Source organism: Suillus subalutaceus (assembly GCF_016647625.1).
Source record: "Suillus subalutaceus strain FC151 chromosome Unknown DFJ58scaffold_130, whole genome shotgun sequence".
NCBI lineage: Eukaryota > Fungi > Basidiomycota > Agaricomycetes > Boletales > Suillaceae > Suillus > Suillus subalutaceus.
The window spans coordinates 65,215-88,394 of record NW_024540379.1 but is presented as its reverse complement, the minus strand read 5'-3'; the positions used below and the strand labels follow the sequence as shown (position 1 = coordinate 88,394).

General features: G+C 48.8%; 4 protein-coding genes across 4 annotated transcripts; 2 read left to right on the top strand and 2 right to left on the bottom strand.

Annotated features, from left to right (window-relative positions):
* Positions 1-110: 110 nt before the first annotated feature.
* DFJ58DRAFT_732677 (uncharacterized protein) lies at positions 111-2,394 on the top strand (the record flags this gene model as incomplete). Its single annotated transcript, XM_041386199.1, has 7 exons — positions 111-147; positions 196-1,116; positions 1,177-1,619; positions 1,666-1,839; positions 1,905-2,051; positions 2,104-2,279; positions 2,331-2,394. The coding sequence occupies 7 exons, from the start codon at positions 111-113 to the stop codon at positions 2,392-2,394; spliced, it is 1,962 nt and encodes a 653-aa protein (XP_041239278.1).
* Positions 2,395-2,604: 210 nt separating this feature from the next.
* DFJ58DRAFT_732676 (uncharacterized protein) lies at positions 2,605-3,061 on the bottom strand (the record flags this gene model as incomplete). Its single annotated transcript, XM_041386198.1, has 3 exons — positions 2,605-2,700; positions 2,752-2,874; positions 2,927-3,061. The coding sequence occupies 3 exons, from the start codon at positions 3,059-3,061 to the stop codon at positions 2,605-2,607; spliced, it is 354 nt and encodes a 117-aa protein (XP_041239277.1).
* A 2,395-nt stretch (positions 3,062-5,456) lies between these two features.
* On the top strand, positions 5,457-6,248 carry DFJ58DRAFT_666813 (uncharacterized protein; the record flags this gene model as incomplete). The annotated part of the gene is made up of 4 exons (XM_041382581.1): positions 5,457-5,597; positions 5,647-5,742; positions 5,804-6,063; positions 6,125-6,248. The coding sequence occupies 4 exons, from the start codon at positions 5,457-5,459 to the stop codon at positions 6,246-6,248; spliced, it is 621 nt and encodes a 206-aa protein (XP_041239276.1).
* Positions 6,249-7,977: 1,729 nt separating this feature from the next.
* DFJ58DRAFT_916601 (uncharacterized protein) lies at positions 7,978-8,364 on the bottom strand (the record flags this gene model as incomplete). The annotated part of the gene is made up of 3 exons (XM_041395486.1): positions 7,978-8,055; positions 8,082-8,186; positions 8,242-8,364. 3 exons carry the CDS (start codon positions 8,362-8,364, stop codon positions 7,978-7,980), a joined length of 306 nt encoding a protein of 101 aa, XP_041239275.1.
* Positions 8,365-23,180: the final 14,816 nt, after the last annotated feature.

Here is a 23,180-nt window from a genome sequence, read left to right as displayed (position 1 = left end):
TAGTACCCCAGCGCCATTTTCCGCACTACCGCGCGGAGTTTCAAATAAGTAGTACTTACTAGTACATGGAATGTTATACTTCTTGTCTTCGGGTTCATGTTCAACGTTTGATGGCAGGCAAACGCAAGACCATAGTACCTGATCTTGGTGAGTACACTGATTTCTATATAACAAAACTGATATGTAGCACTGCAGATGACCTCCGTCGCTCTAAGCGAAGTAACATGGGTCAAGGTGGACGCCTCACCCAACTTCAAAAGCTCGAGTCCTCACAGATAAATAGACAACGTCCAGTGAAGAAAAACCCCGCTCAGGAGATGATAGACAGCCAACCAGTAAATGTCATGGCGCCGGAGGCACCTATACGCAAACCAAGGGCAAGACCAATCAAGGCGACTAAGACATCAAGCAATGAGAAGACTGAACGACATCTTTCAAGCTCCAACTTACCACAGCGTGTTGCTGAGGACAAGCCCACTTCGCATCCTCGTAGTCCCGACTCAAGGTTTGGCTTTGTCCCACCTCCACCTGCGACCTCCGAACGCCATTTCATCCGTGCTCTCTCTAGGTTCAACAGTACACCATCAGGATCCTCCCAGCCTAACACGCCCAAACGCACCCTCACTGGCGCCCATTCGCGGAAACACGACAATCTGCGTCATCATTCCAAGTCAGATACTAGCCGTGCCCTACCAGCATCCAAACCTGTCCCTCTTGAACACACCCCCGCTGGTGCTCATTCACAGAAACGCAACGATCCACGTCCTCACTGTAATGCTAGTCGTAAACCACCGGTGTCCAAACACATCCCTCGACACACCGTCACCAGTGACAGCAATCCGCCCACTGACCTGGAATCCGATTACACTCGTCCATCACGGATGAATATTTCAGATGCCGAGGCTCCTCTACATGGCGATGAGGGCTACGACTCGGGACGAGATCATGATGTGGATGCTAACAATTCTGATCTGGACAACTCGGATGCTAGAACTAATGACGTGCAGGTGGACCATGGCAATGATGGTGATAGTGGGGAGGCGGACCAGGATGATGGTGACAGTTTTGTTGACGACCCCCACCAGGATCATGACACCTCGAAAGATAGCAACGATGGTAAGATATCCCATGCATGTGTCCATCATGCTACTGAACTTGCCCACTTGCCTTATGCAGATGAATTCACTCGTGCACGCTCACGAGTCGCCGACAGCTCACACAATGCCCGAGATGTCCTCCAAGACCATCGCGCAAAGAACTGTCGCCCTCGCATGCCTGACCTGGATGAGCTCGAGACTTTGCGTCGTCGCGCTACTACTCAAGATTCAGCTCAATCTTCTTCTGAAGAGGAGGTTGTAGTACCACGCAAGAGAACGCGGATGATCAAAGCAACTGCGCAGAACATTCGCTTCTATCCTCCTTCTTGGAAGGATTTACTAGAGGCCGCAAAGAAGAAATCATGCCTAGGCTTGCTCACTAGCACAGCGTCAAAGCGCAGTGATTTTCTCAAAACCAAGGGTATTGAATATCTCTTAGAAACACTCGAAGACTTTGGATCCCAGGGTGTTGGTGTTGACGACGGATACTGGGATGAATATAAATCTGATATGGCAGTCCTGGTATTTGTGTTCTTACTCTGTCGGATCACACTAACAATTATTTTAGCTATGGGACGATCGCGCTACTATGCGTTCCGAAATGAAAAAGGCTGCGCGTCCGATTGTTCTGGCACATTACGAAATTCTTCCACCCGATGTTGACGATGAGAACAACTATGAGTGGGAGGTGCGTGACAACGTCAAAACATTGTTGCAGAATGGTGCTTTCCTACGGGATGGAGTAGATGCACAGGCAGGTTAATGAGAAATAGCCCCGCACTTACTGACTCACGCAGTGTGTATTAGGGCAGGACCAATAATCTTGCAAACGAGGCCCTGGGCAGCTTTTGTATGTCCTATTTTTACAAGGGTGAGAACGCGCTCGCGAAGTCATTTCCAGACTTGTTCGCCGATGCTGTCCCCGAAGGTGCCGTTGCACTTGCAGCGACTGCGGTATGTGATCTCAGGCTCGGATAATCGTCTTCGCTCATTCATCTCTAACTAGCTTGCTGCCGCTATCGACGAGTACAAGACCGGTACTTACAAGCAAATGAAATTCGTCGCCGATTTATATCAACCCATCTACGACAGCGTCATTCAGCTCTACCATGATGTGCAGAAGGACCACTATCATGCAAAGAAATGCCGGGCCGCCAGAAAGAAATGGGCTCGTACTGCAGGGTATTGTGAAGCTTTTTTTATCATTTGTATCATTTTCTGACGGCTATGCAGAATCCTGACTCGCGATGATCCAAACAGGCGCCATGACTGGGGCTTGAAACTCCAACTGGACTGATCGTGTTTTTAGCATTTTTGTAGGATACCTGATTGTAGTATGACGCAATGACATCATGATTTGTTTGGTTTCAATTACTGTGCACTTTCTGTAGTGATGCTGTGAGCATTCTGCAGTATTCCTGTCTGGCCTACCCAATGCTCTGTATTGTTTTGCTCAGTGTAGCTAACACTCTGTACCGCTCTGTGCAGCTCTGTACAGTATCATACATTACACTGTACGACTCTGTACAGAGCTGCACAGAGATAACCCTCTCTGTGGGCTCTGTGGCTCTGTCCAGCACTGTCCAGGGTTGTACAGAGGACCCTGGGTTTGCTGATGAATGTGTGTCAGCGCTGCGCACGATTCGAGACTCACCATGAGCTGTGGGACAGACTGCGACTCGAAATTTGAAACCAATTCTGTCCAGGAAATATGGCGAATTACAGGCACCGCCTGCCCTCCAAATTCTCGTGGCCATAGAATTGTGACCTGTAGTGGCTAGTAGACAAGGTGAATGGTGTCAAGGAATCTGAATTAAAAGAGTACTTACAATGGTACCAAAATTCGACTGTGCAGACTGCGCTGTACTTCCTTGGAAAGATATGGAGAGGAAAACAGGTGTGAAGCCAATGCCTTCATTGGCTTGGAGAGGCGAGGTGTGGATGATGCTGTTGACGACAGACATGCACCGTGTGGTGAGAGTTGTTTTATTGACAATGTTTTGTTGATTGAAGTGTGTTGATCGAAGACTTTGTGTTGATTGATCGAAGACAAGGTAGTATTCCCACGGATGACGTCTTGAAGTTTCTCCTATCAATATTCAAGCTTAATAACGTGTTTGCAGCGTGTCGCCTGTTTTTTCAACGTTTTTTGCCTTTGCTTCGAGCGCTTTCAAAGCTGCAACATGACTGCTCATATCGACGTCCACGCATTCTATGTCGAAAAGGCGACCGCGGCTTCTTATCGGGTTGGGGAGACAATCACCAACATCGGCCAGCTCAGAGCCTGTCTCCAGCATCAAGCTCGACTCAAGTTCGATAAAGAATGGTTACAAGTACCTGACCTTCATCCTGATCCTGATTCCGTTCTTCTCGCTACAAGTAAGTGTTTTTCTGTTAAATCAAAACGAAAATTCATTCACGCCACCTCCAGATGTGCATGGTACCTCCATGCTCGAGGATAACCTAATGACAATCCAGAGCGTGTGTGATTCGGCGGATCACATTCTTGCGATCATTCCCTCCAAGCAGCTATCACCCTCTGTTGCTCCCTCGCTCGCGGCAACTGCGACCCAATCCTTGGCGAGCCCCGCCCACATGAAAAGTCAGGAGCTGATCAACTTAGTTGTATCGATGAATGATGCACTTCGAATCAAGGAAAATATGAGGGTTGAACAACAGGTTGACTTTCATGCGACCCTGCAGTCATTTCAACGTGATCAGCTGCGGAGGGAGGAGGACGCGAAACTAAATTTTCAGCGATACGCCAAGGAGGTGGAGCGGCAGCTGAAGGACACTCAACATCAATGCAACATCCTCAAGCAAGAGCATACCCTTGACCAATCGCGCATCAAATTTCTGGAGGACGGACAACAAGAGGACAGACAACGCATCAAGGACCTGGAAGATAAGCAACAGCAGGACAGCTCACGGATTCAGGACTTTGAGAGTTCGCTTCTCGAGGAGAAGAAGCTTCGGGCGGAGGAGAAGGAAGCTAGTGATAAGGAGAAGGAAGCTAGCGAGAAAGAGAAATCGTACATGCTAATGAGGATCGAGGAGATTGAAGATGAGCACATCGAAACCGCTGGGTGGGTTAGTGGTGCGGTAAGTATCGACTATCTAATGCAATTATGACGCTTGAATTATTGGCTAGGATACCAAACTCATGGATCGCATTTTACTCCGCCACTTACTTGATCTCGCGCAAGCGAAGCTAGCAGTCGCGTCTGGACTTCCCAGAAACAACAAGACCTTCCGCATTACACAGTCATTCCTCTGGAGAGAGGCACTGTCTTCCTCCCAGACAACCCCTGAGCGCATGCAAGCTGCCAAGAAATTATTGAATGCACCAGGGTTGTCTCTTGATGCCGCCACGAAAAAATTCCGCCTTATCCGACAGCGGGATGAACATCGTGGTCCAGAGACCATCGGTGATTCGTGACATGGGAGACAGCGCAGCCCACCCCAAGCATGTATCAAGGGAGGCGTTTAAGAAAATAATTTCGCGACACGCTGTCGCCGCAAATCACGACGGACTTCATGCTATCTTAGAACTTGTTGATCCTGTAACTCAGTCCACCTGATTTCACATCACGCGCTCACAATGTTGTATTACTTTCTTTTACCCCAAGTTACAAGTACGATTACGCAGATTCAAATTTACCAATATCAGTTGTACTTATTGCCAATGGATTTTTGGTCACGTGCAACGCATCACGTTCGGGCTGACTCTGACACCGTCTCTGTTCAGTGTGTTCATCGCGCAGTGCTGGGTATGAGCTACCTCAGTCAATTCCGACTCCAACAAGCACCTGTACCATTGTTCCCCCGGGCTGCTACATCTAGCCCGCCGTCATCCCCACTTGCGGCACGAACACCACTTCGGTCAGTCACACGAGGCGAGGTCAGACGACGGATCGAATCTACAGAGTCAGAGGCTGAGACCAAGCGGCTCAAGACTTGCGCTACAGATGTTTGCAGGACCAATGGGTTACCTGATGATGCGCTAGAAGAATTTGCTACAGTAAGTCTAAATCATCAGGATGTACAGTATAAGCGTACTAAAATTCATCCATCCATGCAGAAACCCGAAAAGGAGATGCTACTAAACATCATGGGGCATCTCATTGCCCTAGACAAGCGAAAGGCGAGAGATGATGCTCGTGAGCTCATTAGCTCGGCGGAATTCAAGGTACAGGTCTGACTCTCATATATTTACTATTCTTACATTGCTTCAAGCAATCACTCACCGACAGGCTTCGCGCTTGCCTATTGTCTCCGAATCTCTCAGGATATGTGACGCACTTGTCTCAGAACCTCTTCGTGAGTTTTTTTATTCTTATCTGACAAATAAAGATTAACATGTTCCAGGAATTCGTAAAGAAACACCCTTCTGTATTCAAGATACCCCTCGCCGCCCTGCAGGATCTCGAACTTATGAATAAGTTGGACTCGATGATTAAGGAACTGCTTACGCAGCAGCGCGGAAGCATGAAACAAAAGGTTTGTCGATTCCTGAGCTGCTATGATATTTTTAACGTTTTGAACACAGATCGTTACTTCCGCTGATAGAGGATCAAATATCCATGCGCTCTGTCGGTCGTTATCAGGTAACTGCACCGAGCTTACTTCAGCACACTGGTCTCGTGTGGCCTTTCTGGCAAGTTGATTCACAAACCCCGCCATGTCTTCCACTCACTCTAATCTAGCGTTCTTCACTGATCCAATTCCGGACTGTCGTTGCAGAGAGCGCAAAGTCCCAAGAGGAAGTCACTTTGAACAGCAACCATGAACACGTGCCAGCAGATATGGAAGGTGACGAGGCCGATTCCAGCCCTTCAACAATCACACAGTGCACTTGGACGTTTAATCAATACTGGAGCTATATTGATGTTCTTTTGGGTGAGCTCAGGGACGACGCTAAGAAGAATACATCTACGACACAGGCAGCTGAAGAATTCGTTAAACAGTGTGTTTCACTGCTTCTTGAATTTTGTGCGTTAATTTGATCTCATCATTGATTTGTATAGATTTTTCACAGAGGTCCTCCAAGCTGACTTACGAAAATACCCGAGTACAACGTCCCTCACTCCATCCCTCGACTCCGTGACTGTGGACTGGCAAAAGACAATTCATAGCAAACTTATTTGGTGATTCTTATGTTATGTCCTACTATACTTTAGATACACCGTGATAATAATGATGGATTGCTCCCATATTTTTTACCGTTGCTGGAAGTTTATGTTCTGATATATATATAGTTGAGTTTTAATGTCACCATGGTATACATGCGGTGGTGATGAAGTGTCGATGGGACCTGATATTAACCTTTCTCTCATGTTACCGCGCTAACATTGTGGTATTATTTTGCTCCCTTGGTTGCTCGTCCCTTGTGCAGACCTTGTGCAAAGGTTGGCTCGGCTGTCAGCAATACCCAGGAAGGCCCGGTGTCGAGGTTATATTTAATTTATGGTCTATGCAACATTTCCGGAAATCCTTCCGTCAACCATAACCCTATGTGCATGTGTCACAATCCTATTTTTGGGTCATGACAACGTTTGTGACAATTCTCAGTGTAAGGTCTACCATCTATGAAAACCAGAGGGATAAACTGTCACGCGTCCATAAACAAACAGTTCAAGAAATGACGTCACATTGCTGATATCACCGCGTGTCAGTAATTTATTGGCTTGGGCCCTCGCAATATTGAATCCTTATCTCCTCTTATCCAGCATGCATCATGTATTAGGAGCTAAACCGGGGTCAGATTACTTGTGCTCGCGACTTCGGCCATGGCCCCGAGGAACCAGACCGATTCTTGACGATGCCACGCCTGGACAGGCCTGGATCCGGTGGGCACTGAGGGGCGAATGCGATGGAACGTCAGCAACAACCGCAACATCAACTCGATGGCACGATGTCAGTGGCAGGCCACAAGACATACCCTCCGAGGGGGACCTTTCTTGGCCTTGGTAGCAGCCGCTCCAATACTACCACATGTCCAATCGAAGTGAGATCGTCTTCTGCTGAAGTGAGTTTATAGATATGTGATGCTTCCTTGATCACACTACTACCCTTTCCGCATGCCCCTCCCTAGTATGGTCATTTGCGATGTTCTATTTGCCTCATTGGCAGTGACAGTACGGTATCCTTCTGTATCGTTGTCACTTTTTAGAGCGCAGCCCGATAAAACGGCCTTAAGGCTGAATCAGGCCGATGGAGAATGATCACAAAATAGATATGACATGCCCTTATGCCATGCCCTTAGTCTCGTATTGCAATCCAGCCCAACGGCGAACTTCAACTAGTGTCATTGGGCCAACATAGGGCGGCTCAACCTGAACTCTACTAATTCCTGGGATTCCCCGCTGGCTAATGTGACGTAAGTAATATACATGATGTGACATGTTACTTATAAGGCAATTATAGATCAATGCTAGGTTATTCTTATCAATGAGACAACGCATGGTCAACTTCGTTCTCTTGCAGGGATCCTTTATTTTGTGTTTCAATTGCGCCGTCGTCGTGTTTTCTACTATTATTTGAATCGACGCTTGTTGTGTAAGTACCAGTCGATGGAATGTAACGAGAGCCCACATTCGCTTTTCCTTTTTATCAGGGCACATGCTACTGAATGGGCCGCACAGGATACGATTTCATTTCATAGCAACATGCTGATAGTTCCCGTAACAAATGTTCATATGTGAGTTGTGCTTCGTGCTGTTTGACCGTTCTAATGTGCACCCCGTCCCCAACGAAAGAAAAGGGGTCCAAGATATTTTTGGCACCACCGTGTAATTATACATCTATGACGTTCACTAAGTTCAGTCTAAAATTCAGGGCAACCGATGCCCTTCAACTGCAAAGGTACTTTTTATGAAACCTAGCAACCGTCCTCAATTTGACCCAGCCTGTTGGCAGAAATAATAGTCCTGTTCAATGCCAACTCAGATCGACCGTGCTGTTGAATCGAATCATGGCACTTACTATGGCGCTGATGGTGTAGCAGCAAGATGCTAGGTAGCCACTCTCACAAGGCTCTGAGTAGCTTCGGCACTCCTCATCGTTAACATTGCCCCACTGAGATGAATCCTTTTACAACGCAGGTAAGAATAAATGTGCTTCTCCATTCATTAATCTCTCTCACCTCTTCGCAACAGCGAGCTATACCTCCATCACATTCAGTCGAACTAGTCGATGCCTTAACAGTGGCTTGTGAAACGAGAAGGAGAAGCAAGATGACAGACAAGAGAAAGACGCGGGCGAACATGTTTGATTAGCCCACTGAAAGTTCGAATGCGTGCCATTTGAGCAAAATCGGCCAGGGCCTTATCGCGTGGAACTGTGGAAAAACTATGACATAGCCAGCCTCGGTGAAGTGTGATTTGAAATTAAAGCCCACACTTCATCTCACGCAGCGCTTGTCCACAGACTTCCATGTAGGGAAATGACCACCACAGCCCAGTGACCAGGCTGTCCGATTGGTGGTTGGAACCACAATCCCGACTTCTGCAATAAAGCTTTGTCAGGGATCTCCGCGTTTGGGTAACCCTGCATATACATTGTTCGCGGCGGAGCTTTGTTGTCCACCCTCTAGGATCGTACACAGACCGGGCCACCACTTTAAAGGCGGTATGCCCGGGGGTATACTCTGTCTACGTGGACTCCCAGAAGGCTTCAAAGGATTTTTTCTGTTTCTATTTGTGGTTGAAGGTACAACGATGTGATAACATCATCACTTCGCAGCTCCACCTGGTACCCCCGAACAAAAACGACACCGGTTATTGTGACAAGTTCTGGCATGATGTATGATTCCATTATTCGTAGCTAGGGGAACATTCAATCAGCCGGTTGCTCCCTGTTCGAATCTGTTGAATACGTGAATGAGACTCCAAAACTAGAAGAAAAAGAAGAAAAAGGAACTTGGTGGCCGTGCCATGAAGTACAGCTAAGTACTTGCGTCCAACTTTTAGTGACCTGCAGGAGTGACTCTGAACAGCATGAACTTTGTCCCCTATGTAGACTCCTGCTAGCGATTATGTAAACATTTTCTCTCATGCCAGAGACGCTCTCTCATGCCAGAGGTGCTATGATCTAAAGGATAATTTTCGTGTTAACGGCCAAATTTAGGAGGGCAAAGTATTCAGCCAGTGTCAATACTTTGACAACTTCCCGGGGCCGCCAATGTTTATTTGTAGCAGTAATTAAGCTAAATCTATTCTACAAAATCACTCATTAGACGGCGGTGGGAACATCACCTTCAAGTTGAATTCTAGACATTTCAGGCGTACAATGCATCCGATTTTACTTGTCAACGACACAGGAGGGAAGTGCGGTAGTAGCTTTATTCGGCATCATGTATGGTACCCTCAATCGAGGGGTGACTAATAACTATGTTCATCAATGCATCACGTCTCGGTCACCGGTAATGATCAGTCACGCCTCTCCCCCTTTTTTTCAACACTGAGGTACGTCCTCATCATTATTGCAGTCCCTTGGCGAGACTGGAATAGTTGTGATAGATTGATTTGACCAACCAGTCCAGTCTCGGTCTGACAACGAATCAGTCTCGATCCGAAAACGAATTGATTGATCTGACAAACCAGTCCAGTCTTGGTCTGTCAATGAATTCCCGGGCTTGTTCATAGCTCGTGCATCTAGTAATGTCCATCAGGAGTCACGACATTTTCGTCATCAGGGGTCAAAAGGGCCCCGGAGCTGGTCAGCACAGTGGTGCGTCAGTCCACCAATATAGCTATACAGAATAAGACGCTCAACGATGCCTGAAATAAAGAGCTCGTAGATATCGCTATTGATCGTGATCACGATTGCGGCTGAACAATAGGTCTACGTCTTGTTTGTTGCTACTGTGTTATAGACTTTCCACCCCGCAGATTCGCCTGCGACCCAGTCTTTTCCGCAGGAGTGGTATCGATTATCTGACCGTGCGTCCAGGATGGAGTAGGTGGAGTAGGTGATGGAATCGAATGAAGGGATGGACATGATGGACTGGCTAGATGAAGAGAGCAGAGAGCGAGGCAGCCAAGGCTGGCGCTGGATTTATGGTTGCAGATTACATAAATATAGGCGTCTAAACACGATACAGGTTGAGGCTGTGAAGAAGTACCAAAAGGTCCGGTACGCCTCTAAAACTTAGATCAAGACACTCACAAGCTCTCCACCAAGTTGTGCTCAACACCATCCACCTCGAGCAGGATGATGGAAGAACACCCCGCTATTCGAATCACCACGCCTATTCAAACATTTGAAGGTCATGAAGATAGTATCTTTGCAGCAGTCTTTCCCGATAGACGCCGTATGGTGACGGCCTCGTACGATAAGACGCTTCGTTTGTGGAACTTAGAAGACGGTGTTGTATTGAAGATAATGGAGGGGCATCGCTTCAGCGTACGAAGAGTTGCACTATCAAGAAACGGGCAATTCATCGCAAGCGGTGATGATGGTGGAGAGCTCATTGCCTGGAACAGAGACGGCGAGCCTCTCACTCACCCCATCAAAGTCCACTCCAAGCAGATATGGTGGCTTGATTTTTCCCCAGACAGCACATCTCTGGCAAGTGGCTCATGGGACGCCACAGTGGAGCTCTGGAACACAAAAACATGGCAGGTGCAAGGAGATCCAATCAATTGTGGGCCTGGCGCTGAAATCACGTGCGTTCGGTATTCACCGTCCGGTGAATATCTTGCCATCGCAACAAAGACAAATATCCAAATATGGAATCCAGGCAAGAGGGAATGCATCGCAAAGTTTCAGGGACACTTTGCGTTCCATAGAGCATGGAATGCTTCACTTGCATGGACGCCCGATGGCAAACAGCTTGTCTCGACTGGTAACACTATTGATCCCACCATACGGATCTGGAATTCATCGACCTGGGTGCAGGTCGGTGAGCCCTTGAAGGGCCATACTGACGTTGTCTACATGATTGCCTTGAACCCTACTGGCACCCTTCTGGCGTCTGCATCTGCAGACCACCAGGTTCGCCTTTGGGGGCTTTCTGATCGACGAGCCACCGCCATATTCAAGCACACCAATGAGATGTTTTGTGTCACCTTCTCTCCGGATGGCAAGCACATCTTGAGTGGAGGAAAAGATAAAATGATCTCAAAGTGGGCGGTACCTTCGCTGGAGGACATTCCCAAGGACCAGACATCGGATGTAAGATCCTGCTCATTTTCCGTCCCTTCTTCATCTCATTCTCTCCAAGGATGCGTTACGGGAAGACACTTTGAAGGAAGATGTGGCAAATAATGTGAGTTCCCGTTCATTGATAGTTGCATATTGACCCTGAACCTTGATGCTAAGGATAAACAGTCTGATTGCGAGGTTCGTTTCCGGCCTTCATTCTGACCACGCAATCTGACCATGCGTGATGCAGATCCTCGCCATCAGCACGACAGCCCGCAATGCATGCATAACCGGGGACTTGCCTACTGCTGACAGGCTGCTCACCCAAGAGATCAACGCTGATAGCAACGACTACAACTCTTACGCGAATCGCTCATTTGTTATGGCAAGAAAAGCCGACTGGGACCGCGCACTTGATGACGCACTCAAGGTGGGATACACTGTCCCGTCGTGACCTTTTTAACACAGGCTAATTTATATGGCGATATAGAGCATCAGCATTCAGCCATCGTTGATGGGCTGTATCTCCAAGGGCATCGCCCTCTGCGGTAAAAGGCAGTTCCGGGACGCGATGAAAGCATTTGACCTCGCGTTCATATTCGTGGACGCAGACTTGAATAAAACTCGTCTTATACTCTTGATTAAGGTACGTCAATTGTGTCTCGTGTAATCGCTACTTACACGACAGCTGTCAGGCGATCGCCCTTTTTAATGCAGATCAACATGACGAGGCAATTCTGCGCGTCCAAGAGCTAACTACTATTTGTCCAAATGCAAATACTCTTGCCTGTGGCATCGTAGAAGTGAGTGCCCCTGACACAGTCAACTCCAGATTCATGCGTCGATACTGATTTTGCGAACCTGGCACTTCAGGCTTATCTACACGTCCAAGCGGGAATGAATGCATCAGACGACGCACGTCACAACGAAGCGGCTGGCCACTTCACTGCCGCTGTCAACACTATCGGTTTCTCGTCTATGTCGGCCATCCATTCTAAATATGATATCTTTGTGGTGGTACGTTTATTGTGATGTAATATTTTTATTTCGCGTTCAACTGAGTGCTTGCGCAGCTATTCGGGTGGGACCTCGAGTCGTTGTGGCTTACTGCACACCAGCATTGGTGCCGTTCGCTCTTTCGGGAAGGTAGACTTGCAGAGGCCCTCAGATCTTACAGGCAAATGGTGGATCGATGCGATGAAGCTACGAAGGCACGCTGCGTTGACTGGTCCACTGGCAAGTCTTCGTGATGTCAACTGGATATAATGCTCACCTGCATTTCACTCAGCGTTCAAGCAAGATTATAGCGCATTTCATGCTGCCACCGGAGTTGCTGACCTAGCTGCAAAGGGAGATGATGCCCTCTCTGCGGGTAATTACGACCAGGCTATCGAGTTATACTCTGCGGCGATCGACCTCGATTTCGCGACCGATGCCGTTTTTGCGAACCGCAGCAAGGCGAGGTCGGGAAAAATGCTATGGGACGATGCGATTCTAGACGCACAAATGGTTTGATGTCATTTATTATTTCGTAGTCCGTGCTCATTTTGCGAATACATAGGTCATCAAACTGACCCCTTCGTCTCACATTGGATACCAGTTAGAGTATGCAGCACTTCATGGGGCACAACGCTATGACGAAGCGATTGATGCATTTCACACCATGCTCTCGAAGTTTGAAAATGCTCCTGACGCACAAACACAAGGTATGCCCCCAAATAATATCCTTAAACATACTCGACTCTTTCTACAGCGCTGCGCCAACAATACGTCAATCCATCCGAAGCAGAAGGAGCTATTCAAGAGACCATCAAGGCTCAACTCGACGACGCCCCGCATCGTTTGCTTAATACCTTCACTGGGCGCTTATGCGATCGAGTGGTACAGATCGATGCGTTCAAAGCAAGCACAGAGTACAAGGAGCTTTTGTCATCAATATTGGTGCACGCAGATCTCCGAATGGAGCGCATCAAAGATGTCGTGGCGACGTACTTCCGTTGTGTCACGCTATCGCATCGGTGGGAAGGAAAGGAACCACTGCTGCATGACGTCCAGGACAAGGTCGTTGATGAGTTGAAAGCAGTTGGCGGCATCATGAAGTTGCAGTCTTTCTGCAAAACTGCTCGTGCTGCGGGGTATCGCTGGGGGTGGATTGATTCATGTTGCATCGACCAGACTAACAACGTCGAACTCCAAAAATCGCTCAATTCCATGTTCGTCTGGTATCGCTCCTCAGCGCTCACAATGGTATACCTGTCGGACGTTCCGCCTTCGTCAAAGCCGGGCGCACTGGCAAGGAGCGCATGGAACACGCGAGGATGGACAGTACCGGAATTCCTCGCCCCGAAAGTCATTCGCTTCTACCAAAGTGACTGGACCCCATATCTCGACGACCACTCTCCCAACCACAAGCAGTCTGTCGCGATCATGCAGGAATTAGAGGATGTGACGGGGATAGATGCACAAACCCTTGTTGCCTTCTGTCCTGGAATGATAAACGCCCGCGAGAAACTGCAATGGGCGTCGACGCGTGTCACCACAGTGGAGGAAGACATCGCGTACTCATTATTTGGTATCTTTGGTGTTCAGCTCCCTATCATGTATGGTGAGAAGAAGGAAAAGGCGCTCGGGCGGCTCTTGCAGGAGATCGTCGCTGAGTCTGGGGACATTACTGCCCTGGACTGGGTCGGAGCATCATCCGAATTCAACAGCTGTTTGCCTGCCGACATCACTTCATACGAAGCCCCACCGTACACGCTGCCATCTATATCTGCAGATGAGATGGAGAGATCGGTCTCGTCGCTACAAGACACTGTGGTTGTCGAGTTAGCTTTGGAATTGTACAGCTCGGTCGACCGCCTGAGCGCTCCACGTTTTGCTCACCGCCGGCTGCATCTGCCATGCATTGCATTCCCTGTCACAGAAGTCAGACGGAGACCCATTGAACACAAGGAAACCTACTTCACGTACGAAGTCAAGGCAGATGGGCTTCATGACCTGCAGATCACCACGGAGGACAGGTTGCTTCAGTTCTCACGAGGAAGACCCGCTCGGCAGTCATTCTTACTTGTCCATCCCTGGGATCGTCGTCTGCTCGAGCTGCCTGACTATGCAGACGATACAGAGAGCGTGGATGATTTCACTCTCCCTGGGTCACCCGGAGAACGGGGCCCGGTTGATTTAGAATTGAGCGAGCGTGCATTGCGATTGGTTGTTCGCCTTGGACTGCCGTTCAACGCATTCCTGCTGGCGCAGCAACGCAGCGGAGAATACAAGAGAATCGCATCAGATCGTGATATCATTGCACAAGTCAAGGACGTGGATTCTGTTCACGGTATGATGGATGTCAGGATACTCGAGATATTGTAGCTGTGTGTACTCATGTGTTTTGGAAGAAATAGATCTCTCAACAGTTTTCATTCTTGACATTTCTTTCTTTACACACACGTACCCAATTTTTTATTTACGGTGGCTCATATCGTAGGACAAAGTTGAAACGGTCAGCCCCCCGCCAAAGGTCAACCAAGCCATTTGGACAGGCTCACGCGGCGGTGCGGGAATCCGAGACTCTTGGGCTGCGTCGACTCCCATACGCCTGCAAACTTCGGAAGTCGAAATGTACAACGCAATATTGCATGTCGGTTTCGTGAAACTAGGTCAAGAGGAATGATGTACTAGTACTACACTGGATTTGATAATTCGGACGGGCGTGCTAGAGAAGCACACCTGTGACTCCCACCTAGGCCCTATAATTAGAGGTACCTGTGGACCGGGTGTGCGCCTGTAGTTAGAGGGTGATTGAGTAATAAGTATGTGGCTCGGATGAATAATTGCTGGATAATGCCCCTCTGGGACTTGTGGGAATTGATCAGTTTCGGAGGTAATGAGTCACGCCCTGGCTCGGGAATGTCCGCCCGTGCTACTCATATAGTTCCTGGCTTCCTGGTGTGTCAGTCCAACAATATAGCTATACAGAATAAACCGCTCAACGATACCTTAAATCAAGAGCTCATAGATATCGCTATTGATCGCGACCACGATTGCGGCTGAACAACAGGTCTACGTTTTGTTTGTTTCTGCTGTGTTATAGACTTTCCACCCCGCAGATTCGCCTGCGACCTAGTCTTTTCCGCAGGAGTGGTATCGATTCCCTGACCGTGCGTCCACGATGGAGTAGGTGCAGTATATGGTGGACAAGATGGACTGGCTAGATGAAGAGAGCGAGGCTGGCGCTGGATTGATGGTTGCAGATTACATAAATATAGGCATCATGCCTCGTGTCCTGGGCGTCTAAACATGAAACAGGTTGAGGCTCTGAAGAAGTACCAAAAGGTCCGGTACGCCTCTAAAACTTAGATCAAGACACTCACAAGCTCTCCACTAAGTTGTACTCAACACCATCCACCTCGAGCAGGATGACGGAAGAAGAACACTCCGCGATTCGAATCACCACGCCTATTCAAACATTTGAAGGTCATGGGAGTAGTATCTTTGCAGCAGTCCTTCCCGATAGACGCCGTATGGTGACGGCCTCGAACGACAAGACGCTTCGTCTGTGGGACTTAGAAGACGGCGTTGTATTGAAGATAATGAAGGGGCATCGCTTCAGCGTACGAAGAGTTGCAGTATCAAGAGATGGGGAATTAATAGCAAGCGGTGATGATGGTGGAGAGCTCATCGCCTGGAACAAAGACGGAGAATCTCTCACCCAACCCATCAAAATTCACTCCAAACAGATCCACTCGCTCGACTTTTCCCCAGATAGCACATCGGTGGCGAGTGGCTCATTGGACACTACAACAGAGCTCTGGAACACAAAAACATGGCAGGTACAAGGAGATCCAATCGGTTGTGGCGCTGAAATCCTCTGCGTTCTGTATTCACCGTCTGGTGAACATCTTGCCATCGCAACCAAGTCAAATATCCAAATATGGAATCCAGGCAAGAGGGAATGCATCACAAAGTTCCACGGTCACGGAGCATGGAATTACTCACTCGCGTGGACGCCCGATGGCACACGGCTTCTCTCAGCGGGTAGCCGTCGTGATCCCACCATACGTATCTGGGATTCATCGACCTGGAAGCAGGTAGGTGAACCGTGGAAGGGCCATGCGGAGAATGTCTACATCATTTCCTTGAATCCTACTGGCACCTTTCTCGCATCCGCATCTGAAGACCACCAGGTTCGCATTTGGCGGCTTTCGGATCAACGAACCATCGCAATATTCAAGCACCCCAGTCCAGTGAACTGTGTTACCTTCTCCACGGATGGCAAACACATCCTGAGTGGAGGAAGAGATAAAATGATCTCAAAGTGGGAAGTACCTTTATTGGAGGATGTGATCAAGAACCAGACATCAGATGTAAGATTCTGTTCATTTTCGTCCTTTCTTCGTGTCATTTTCTCTAAGGATGCGTCACGGGAAGACACTTTGAAGGAAGATGTCACAAATAATGTGAGTTCCCGTTCGTTGACTGTCGGTTCGTCTTCTTGCATATTGATCCTCAATCTCGATACCAAGGCTCAACAGTCTGATTGCAAGGCATGTTTCCAGCCTTCATTTTGACCACGCAATCTGACCATGCGTGATGCAGATCCTTGCCATCAGCACGACAGCCCGTAACGCATGCATAACCGGGGACTTGCCTACTGCTGACAGGCTGCTCACCCAAGAGATCAATGCTGATAGCAATGGCTACAACTCTTATGCGAATCGCTCGTTTGTTATGGCAAGAAAAGCCGACTGGGACCGCGCACTTGATGACGCACTCAAGGTGGCATACACTGTCCCGTCGTGACCTTTTTAACACAGGCTAATTTATATGGCGATATAGAGCATCAGCATTCAGCCATCGTTGATGGGCTGTATCTCCAAGGGCATCGCCCTCTGCGGTAAAAGGCAGTTCCGGGACGCGATGAAAGCATTTGACCTCGCGTTCATATTCGTGGACGCAGACTTGAATAAAACACATCTTCTACTCTTGATTAAGGTCCGTCAATTGTGTCTCATGCAATCGCTACTTACACGACAGCTGTCAGGCGATCGCCCTTTTTAATGCAGATCAACATGACGAGGCAATTCTGCGCGTCCAAGAGCTAACTACTATTTGTCCAAATGCAAATACTCTTGCCTGTGGCATCGTAGAAGTGAGTGCCCCTGACACAGTCAACTCCAGATTCATGCGTCGATACTGATTTTGCGAACCTCGCACTTCAGGCTTATCTACACGTCCAAGTCGGAATGAATGCATTAGACGACGCACGTTACAACGAAGCGGCTGGCTACTTCGCTGCCGCTGTTGATACTATAAGTTTCTCGTCTATGTCGACCATCCATTCTAAATATGATATCCTTGTGGTGGTGCGTTTATTGTGATGCAATATTTTTATTTCGTGTTCAACTGAGTGCTTGCGCAGTTATTCGGGTGGGACCTCGAGTCGCTGTGGCTTACTGCACACCAGCATTGGTGCCGTTCGCTCTTTCGGGAAGGTAAACTTGTAGAGGCCCTCAGATCTTACAGGCAAATGGTGGATGGATGTGATGAAGCTACGAAGGCAAGCTGCCTTGACTGGTCCACTGGCAAGTCTTCGTGATGTCAACTGGCTACAATACTCACCTGCATTTCACTCAGCGTTCAAGCAAGATTATAGCGCATTTCATGCTGCCACCGGAGTTGCTGACCTAGCTGCAAAGGGAGATGATGCCCTCTCTGCGGGTAATTACGACCGGGCTATCGAGTTATACTCTGCGGCGATCGACCTCGATTTGGCAACCGATGCCGTTTTTGCGAACCGCAGCAAGGCGAGGTCGGGAAAAATGCTATGGGACGATGCGATTCTAGACGCACAAATGGTTTGATGCCATTTATTATTTCGTAGTCCGTGCTCATTTTGCGAATACATAGGTCATCAAACTGATCCCTTCGTCCTACGTCGGATACCAGTTAGAGCATGCAGCGCTTCATGGCGCACAACGCTATGATGAAGCAATTGATGCATTTCACACCATGCTCTCGAAGTTTGAACATGCTCCTGACACACAAACACAAAGTACGCCCCCAAATAACCACATCCTTAAACATGATTGACTCTTTCTCCAGCGCTGCGCCAACAATACGTCAATCCATCCGAAGCAGAACGAGCTATTCAAGAGACCATCAAGACTCAACTCGACGACGCCCCGCATCGTTTGCTTAATACCTTCACTGGGCGCTTATGTGATCGAGTGGTACAGATCGATGCGTTCAAAGCGAGCACAGAGTACAAGGAGCTTTTGTCATCAATATTGGTGCACGCAGATCTCCGAATGGAGCGCATCAAAGATGTCGTGGCGACGTACTTCCGTTGTGTCACGCTATCGCATCGGTGGGAAGGAAAGGAACCACTGCTGTATGACGTCCAGGACAAGGTCGTTGATGAGTTGAAAGCAGTTGGCGGCATCATGAAGTTGCAGTCTTTCTGCAAAACTGCTCGTACTGCGGGGTATCGCTGGGGGTGGATTGATTCATGTTGCATCGACCAGGCTAACAACGCCGAACTCCAAAAATCGCTCAATTCCATGTTCGTCTGGTACCACACCTCAGCGCTCACGATGGTATACTTGTCGGACGTTCCGCCTTCGTCAAAGCCGGGCGCACTGGCAAGGAGCGCATGGAACACGCGAGGATGGACAGTACCCGAATTCCTCGCCCCGAAAGTCATTCGCTTCTACCAAAGTGACTGGACCCCATATCTCGACGACCACTCTCCCAACCACAAGCAGTCTGTCGCGATCATGCAGGAGTTAGAGGATGTGACGGGGATAGATGCACAAACCCTTGTTGCCTTCTGTCCTGGAATGATAAACGCCCGCGAGAAACTGCAATGGGTGTCGACGCGTGTCACCACGGTGGAGGAAGACATCGCATACTCATTATTTGGCATCTTTGGTGTTCAGCTCCCTATCATGTATGGTGAGAGGAAGGAAAAGGCGCTCGGGCGGCTCTTGCAGGAGATCGTCGCTGAGTCTGGGGACATTACTGCCCTGGACTGGGTCGGAGCATCATCCGAATTCAACAGCTGTTTGCCTGCCGACATCACTTCATACGAAGCCCCACCGTACACGCTGCCATCTATATCTGAAGATGAGATGCAGAGATCGGTCTCGTGGCTACAAGACACTGTGGTTGTCGAGTTAGCTTTGAAATTGTACAGCTCGGTCGACTGCCTGAGCGCTCCACGTTTTGCTCACCGCCGGCTGCATCTGCCATGCATTGCATTCCCTGTCACAGAAGTCAGACGGAGACCCATTGAACACAAGGAAACCTACTTCACGTATGAAGTCAAGGCAGATGGGCTTCATGACCTGCAGATCACCACGGAGGACAGGTTGCTTCAGTTCTCGCAAGGAAGACCCGCTCGGCAGTCATTCTTACTTGTCCGTCCCTGGGATCGTCGTCTGCTCGAGCTGCCTGACTATGCAGACGATACAGAGAGCGTGGATGATTTCACTCTCCTCGGGTTGCCCGCAGAACAGGGCCTGGTTGATTCAGAATCGCGCGAGCGTGCAATACGATTGGTTGTTCGCCTTGGACAGCCATTCAACGCATTCCTGCTAGCGCAGCAACGCAGCGGAGAATACAAGAGAATCGCATCAGATCGTGATATCATTACACAAGTCAAGGACGTGGATTCTGTCCGTGGTATGATGGATGTCAGGACACTCGAGATATTGTAGCTGTGTGTAATCATTTTTTTGGAAGAAATATGTAGATCTCTCAGCAGTTTTCATTCTCGACATTTCCTTCGTTACGTACTTACCAGTCATTTATTGACGAATTTGAATGCTGAGCAGAACACCAGTATTCACTAGCGAGAGAACGAGCTCAGTAGTGTTACGAGACAATACTATATTGGTAGTACCTAGCGAGAGAACGAGCTAAGGTACATTAGTACAAGATAGGTGCGAGACGAAGACTGCATACCTCAGTGACACAATACTGAGGTGTTCGGACGAAGACGAGAAGGACTAAGTATGTACCGTAATGATTAGCTAAGTTGTACCGGAGGATCGACGTGCGGAAGTGTCATGCGGTACAGAATCCAAGAAGCCTCTACGGCGTATGGTGTCGAAGGTGAACAAGATAAGAGATAGCAGCAGCTAACAACCAGGCTACAAGTCTCGTGAAGAAGGCCATCCTACACTTCTCAGGATACTGAAAATTCACTGTGCGCAGCGTTGATAATGATCCTAATGAATGGCACATTGATATCAGACTTGGAGTCCAGCGTTACGTGATGCGGTCCCAAAAAACGATAATGAGGCATCGAGAGTCCAGCAAAAACAAGAATCCAGAGCATATCGAATAGCAGGCTGCCAGCAGTCCAAGGTGTATGGCCACCATTCGGAGTCACAGGCTCATGGCTGGGGAGCATGGAAGTAGCCGCTTGTGTCATGCCATTGCTTGTAGATCAGCTTTGAGGACATTCTGTGGGTATTGCTTATCCCATACGTCAAATTCACATTCTTGGATTATGGATATAAACAACACCAAAATGCATACCGCTACAATATCTCTAGCGTCCTGACCATGTCCTGAATAGAAGAAAGGTCTTTGACTTGTGCAATAATATCATGATCTGACGCAATTCTCTTGTATTCTCCACCGCGCTGTTGCGCTAGTAAAAATGCAATAAAAGGCTGCTCAAGACGAGCAGCCAATCGCAAGGCCCGATCGCTCAGTTCCGAATCAGCCGACTCCTGGGCTTCAGGGAACTCGCCAGGTGAATCCTGTAAAGGAGACCCAGGCGCAGACCAATAATCATCTTCGCTCTGCATGTCGTCAGCAACGTCAGGCAGTTCTGCCAAGCCAGACGGCTCCGCGAAGTCAGGAAGCTCGAGGAGATCACGATTCCACGGACGAACAAGCAAGAGTGTCTGTATAGTCGGTCGTGGTGATGAGAACAGATTCAGCTTGTCCTCCGTGGTGATAAACAGGTCATGAAGCCCGTTGGCCGTGGCTTTATATCTCTCCTGATCTTCAGCGCGACTCCGTTTAACTGCTGTGACATTAAATGCGATGCAAGGCAGATGCAGTCTGCGGTTCGCAAAACGGGGAGCGTTCAGGTTGTCAAGCAACGTGTAAAGTCTCAGAGAATCTACAGCCATGACATGTCGGAGCGAGGAGATTGACGTCTGGATGTTATCTTCGGACAAAGATGGCAAGGTGCATGATGGAGCTTTGTATGAAGTAATGTCGGCTGGCAGGCAGCTATTGAATTCGGATGATTGCCCCACCCAGTCCAGGGCACTGATGTCACCCGACTGAGCTACAACCTCCTGCAAGAGCCTTCCAAGCGCCTTTTGCTTCCTCTCGCCATAAATGATAGGCAGGTTGACGCCGAAGATACCAAACAAAGAGTATGCAATATCTTCCGGCCACGTGGTGACACGGGCTGACACCCATTGGAGTTTCTCCCGTGCATCTCTCATTCCCGGACGGAAGGCGACGAGGGCCTGTGCATCTATGCCCGTCACATCTCCCATCTCCTGCATGATTGCACGGGAATCCTTGTGGTTAAGAGAGCGATCATCGAGATATAGGGACCAATCCTTCTGATAAAATAGGACAAATTTTGGGGCGAGGAATTCTTGAACTGTCCATCCTCGTGTGTTCCAAGCGCTACTTGCGAGTGCCCCAGGCTGCGACGAAGGTGGAACATCCGACAAGTAGATGATGGTGAGCGATGAGTGATGATACCAGACAAACATGGAGTTGAGCGATTGCTGGACCTCAACGTTGTTAGTCTGGTCGATGCAACAGGTATCGATCCAAGTCCAGCGATACCCCAAATCGCGAGCAGTTTTACAGAATGACTGCAACTTCGGGATGCCGCAGACTGGATCCAAGTCGTACACCACCTTGCCCTGGATGTCATGCAGCGACGGCTCCGTCCCTTCCCACCTATGCGATAGCATGACATAACGGAAGTACATCGCCACAATGTCTTTGATGCGCTCCATTTGAAGGTCTGCATGCTTCATGGTCGATGACAAAAGTTCTTTGTACTCTGCACTCATTCTGAAGGCATTGATCTGCAGCTCGCGATTGCATAAGCGCCCGGTGGAGGTGTTAATTAGACGATGCGGAATGTCGTCGAGTTGAGCCTTGATGATCTCTTGAATGGCTTCTGCTACTTCGGATGGACTAACATACTGCTGGCGCAAGTCTGAATAAAGAAAGTCAACAATACTGAAGGATGTGCTATTTTGGGCTTACCTGTTGTTTCCGTGTCCAGAGCATTTTCCAACTTGGAGAGCATGATTTTGAACGCCTCGATGGCTTCATCGTATCGCTGTGCGCCATGAAGTGCTGCATGCTTCAACTGATATCCAAAGTAGGACGAGGGATTGATTTCGATGACCTGCGTATCACCAGAATCAGCGTCGATTACAAAACGGTGACTGTCATCGCACCTTTTCTGCATCAAGGAGTGCGTCGTCCCATAGCATTTTTCTCGACCTCGCCTTACTGCGGTTCGCAAAGATGATATCAGTTGCAAAATCGAGGTCGATCGCCGCAGAGTAGAGCTCGATGACCCTGTCGTAATTACCCGCACCGAGGGCAGCATCTCCGCTCGCAGCGAGGTCAGCCACTCCGGCCGCAGCATAAGACACGCTGCAATCTTGCTTGAAAGCTAAGTGAAATGAGGTTGAGAATTATACCAGGTTGACATCACGCGAAGACTTGCAAGTGGACCAATCAAGGCAGCGTGCTTTCGTAGCCTCATCAGCTGTGTCCATCATATATCGGTATGCTTGGATGGCTTCCGAAAGTCGATCTGCCTGAAAGAGCGCACGGCACAGATTCTGGTGTGCAGTTCGCCACAATGACTTGAGGTCCCACCCAAATAACTAGAGAAAGCACAGTAGGGAGTGAAAAAATGATTTCCAGTGC